Source organism: Olea europaea, unplaced genomic scaffold (assembly GCF_002742605.1).
Source record: "Olea europaea var. sylvestris unplaced genomic scaffold, O_europaea_v1 scaffold2783, whole genome shotgun sequence".
Lineage (NCBI taxonomy): Eukaryota > Viridiplantae > Streptophyta > Magnoliopsida > Lamiales > Oleaceae > Olea > Olea europaea.
Genome location: NW_019246299.1, coordinates 115,583 through 117,605, shown reverse-complemented (window position 1 = coordinate 117,605; position 2,023 = coordinate 115,583). Strand labels below are relative to the sequence as shown.

At 37.4% G+C, this 2,023-nt stretch overlaps 1 protein-coding gene across 1 annotated transcript; it reads left to right on the top strand.

Moving 5' to 3' along the window:
* Window positions 1–2,017, top strand: LOC111383876 (probable protein phosphatase 2C 6). Its single transcript, XM_023008058.1, has 3 exons — window positions 1–40; window positions 760–1,290; window positions 1,416–2,017. The coding sequence occupies exons 2-3, from the start codon at window positions 829–831 to the stop codon at window positions 1,809–1,811; spliced, it is 858 nt and encodes a 285-aa protein (XP_022863826.1). The 5' UTR covers window positions 1–40; window positions 760–828; the 3' UTR covers window positions 1,812–2,017.
* Window positions 2,018–2,023: the final 6 nt, after the last annotated feature.

The window sequence follows — 2,023 nt, the reverse complement described above, 5'->3', positions numbered from 1 at the left end:
GATATCAACATTTCTGATTTCTGGGCTTTTGTAATGACTTGTAAGTTTCTTATATCTGGTTTAGTTGCTTTGTTTTAGTTTTACTAATTGGAATAAAAAAATATAAAGCTGATCAAGTTTTTCCATCATGATTAGATTGCTTGATGAATCCTTGATATAGAGGAAACTAAAAATAGAAATCTAGAAGATGCTAAGTGGTGTACAAGAATTTTCTTGTAGAAGTCTTTTGGAAATTGATTCCTTTTAATTGGAAGTTTTGATTTATATTTTTAGCCGATCTCCATTTTTAAGTTTCACTTCTCTTTAGTCTTTAGCATTGGGGTTATAGTGTTTTTTTATTATTTTTTTTCCCTAATTTATCGGAAACTTAATGTTGAATTGGGATCAATTTAACTGAGAAGTGAAACAGGAGAAGGGGGACTTAACTTCTTTCTGGGGTTTCATATAACTGTTGAAAGAATACAGGGAGTAATGGAGGATGAAATTTAATTTTCCATATGAGCTAAGAAACTGTGTTGAATCACTGGGACTAAGTTAATAACAAACACAAGAAGCTTATTGTGAGAACCAGCAATGACCAAGCTGCCTTTGGTACCTCTTACTCATGAAAATAGCGGAATTAGCTCGAGTGTACCACAGAGTCGACTTGGTATCAGTATAGAGTCAATTTATGACGAATTTCAGGAAGTTGCGGGAAATTTGTTGTTGAGGGCTAGGAAATGTGGAACTTGTTTGATTTCTAGTGATGTTATTTTTCAGGAAGGCAAGGAAGATGAGCCGGTGGCACTCCCTTGTGACTAATTCTGGGATACCATATCTTCTAAATATATGTCCAACGGTACTGGTAGCTTATGCATTCGGGAACGTGCGGATATGGAAGCTAATTCTGAGTTGATATCAAATGTTTCCGTAGATGAGAATGATGGTGCTACTCATGGCATTAAGAAACTTGTTTCATGGGAATCGGATATGAAGTCGGAGATAATTAGTGATCTCGTTTCTATCGGAGAAAATTGCGAGCCTAGGGGCATTGACGAATCTAAAAGGACCTTTTCTGCTTCCCTTCTTGAGGTCCCTGCAGAAGTGAAGACGAGTTTGAATTTTCCTCCCCTTTGGGGATTCACATCTATCCGTGGAAGGAGGCTGGAGATGGAGGATACTGTCATAGCTTTACCTCGGTTCTTGAGTATCCCTTCCCAACTGTTGACTGACAGTCCAATTATGAATATCAGGCATCAAGATTTAAAAGCCCACTTCTTTGGAGTTTATGATGGACATGGGGGCCGGCAGGTCAATATTCCTTCATTGTTTGTTGCTAATTTTTCCTGTTTATATTTCACTCCTCTCGACCTCAGGTTTCCATATCTGTTTTGTTCTCCAGTATACCTAGGTAATATCTATCTTTCTATGCATAGGTTGCTGAATATTGCCGGAAACGTATTCATTTAGCTTTAGCTGAGGAGATTAATATTGCCAAAGAAAATTTTCATGACGGGATTGATGATGATTGCAATCAGGGGGAGCAGTGGATGAAGGTCTTTTTGAATTGTTTCCGTAAAGTTGATGATGAGGTTGGAGGATTCCATGGAAGAGATGGGGAAAATGCTATGCTAGAACCGGTTGCTCCCGAGGCTGTTGGATCTACAGCTGTGGTTGCAATTCTTTGTCCAACCCATATCATTGTTGCAAATTGTGGTGATTCAAGGGCAGTCCTTTGTCGAGGGAAAGTGCCCATGCCATTGTCTATAGACCATAAGGTAAGAATCATATTTGTAGAGTATTGGTTTTTGTTTATTAGACAAGGTCAGTAAAGATTATACTCAAAAGAGAATATTATTCTGTATATTTATTATTGTTGAAGATAAAGTTAAATAAGTTTGTCACCTCTCTAAAAATTGAAGCTTTTAGATGAGGTGTTTTGACATAGTATTATAGCAGGCATAGACTCTTGAGTTCAAGTCTTGCTGTAATCCATTTATTGTGCTGTATTAATCCGTTAATGAGAAAACTGAATCTGGCTGTA

What these genes read in the sequence shown, in the direction of transcription:
- LOC111383876 (XM_023008058.1), top strand. Translation starts at nt 829, where the DNA reads ATGTCCAACGGTACTGGTAGCTTATGCATTCGGGAACGTGCGGATATG. An exon ending in ATGGACATGGGGGCCGGCAG is followed by an intron (nt 1,291 to 1,415) that starts GTCAATATTCCT and finishes TTCTATGCATAG; the next exon opens with GTTGCTGAATATTGCCGGAA.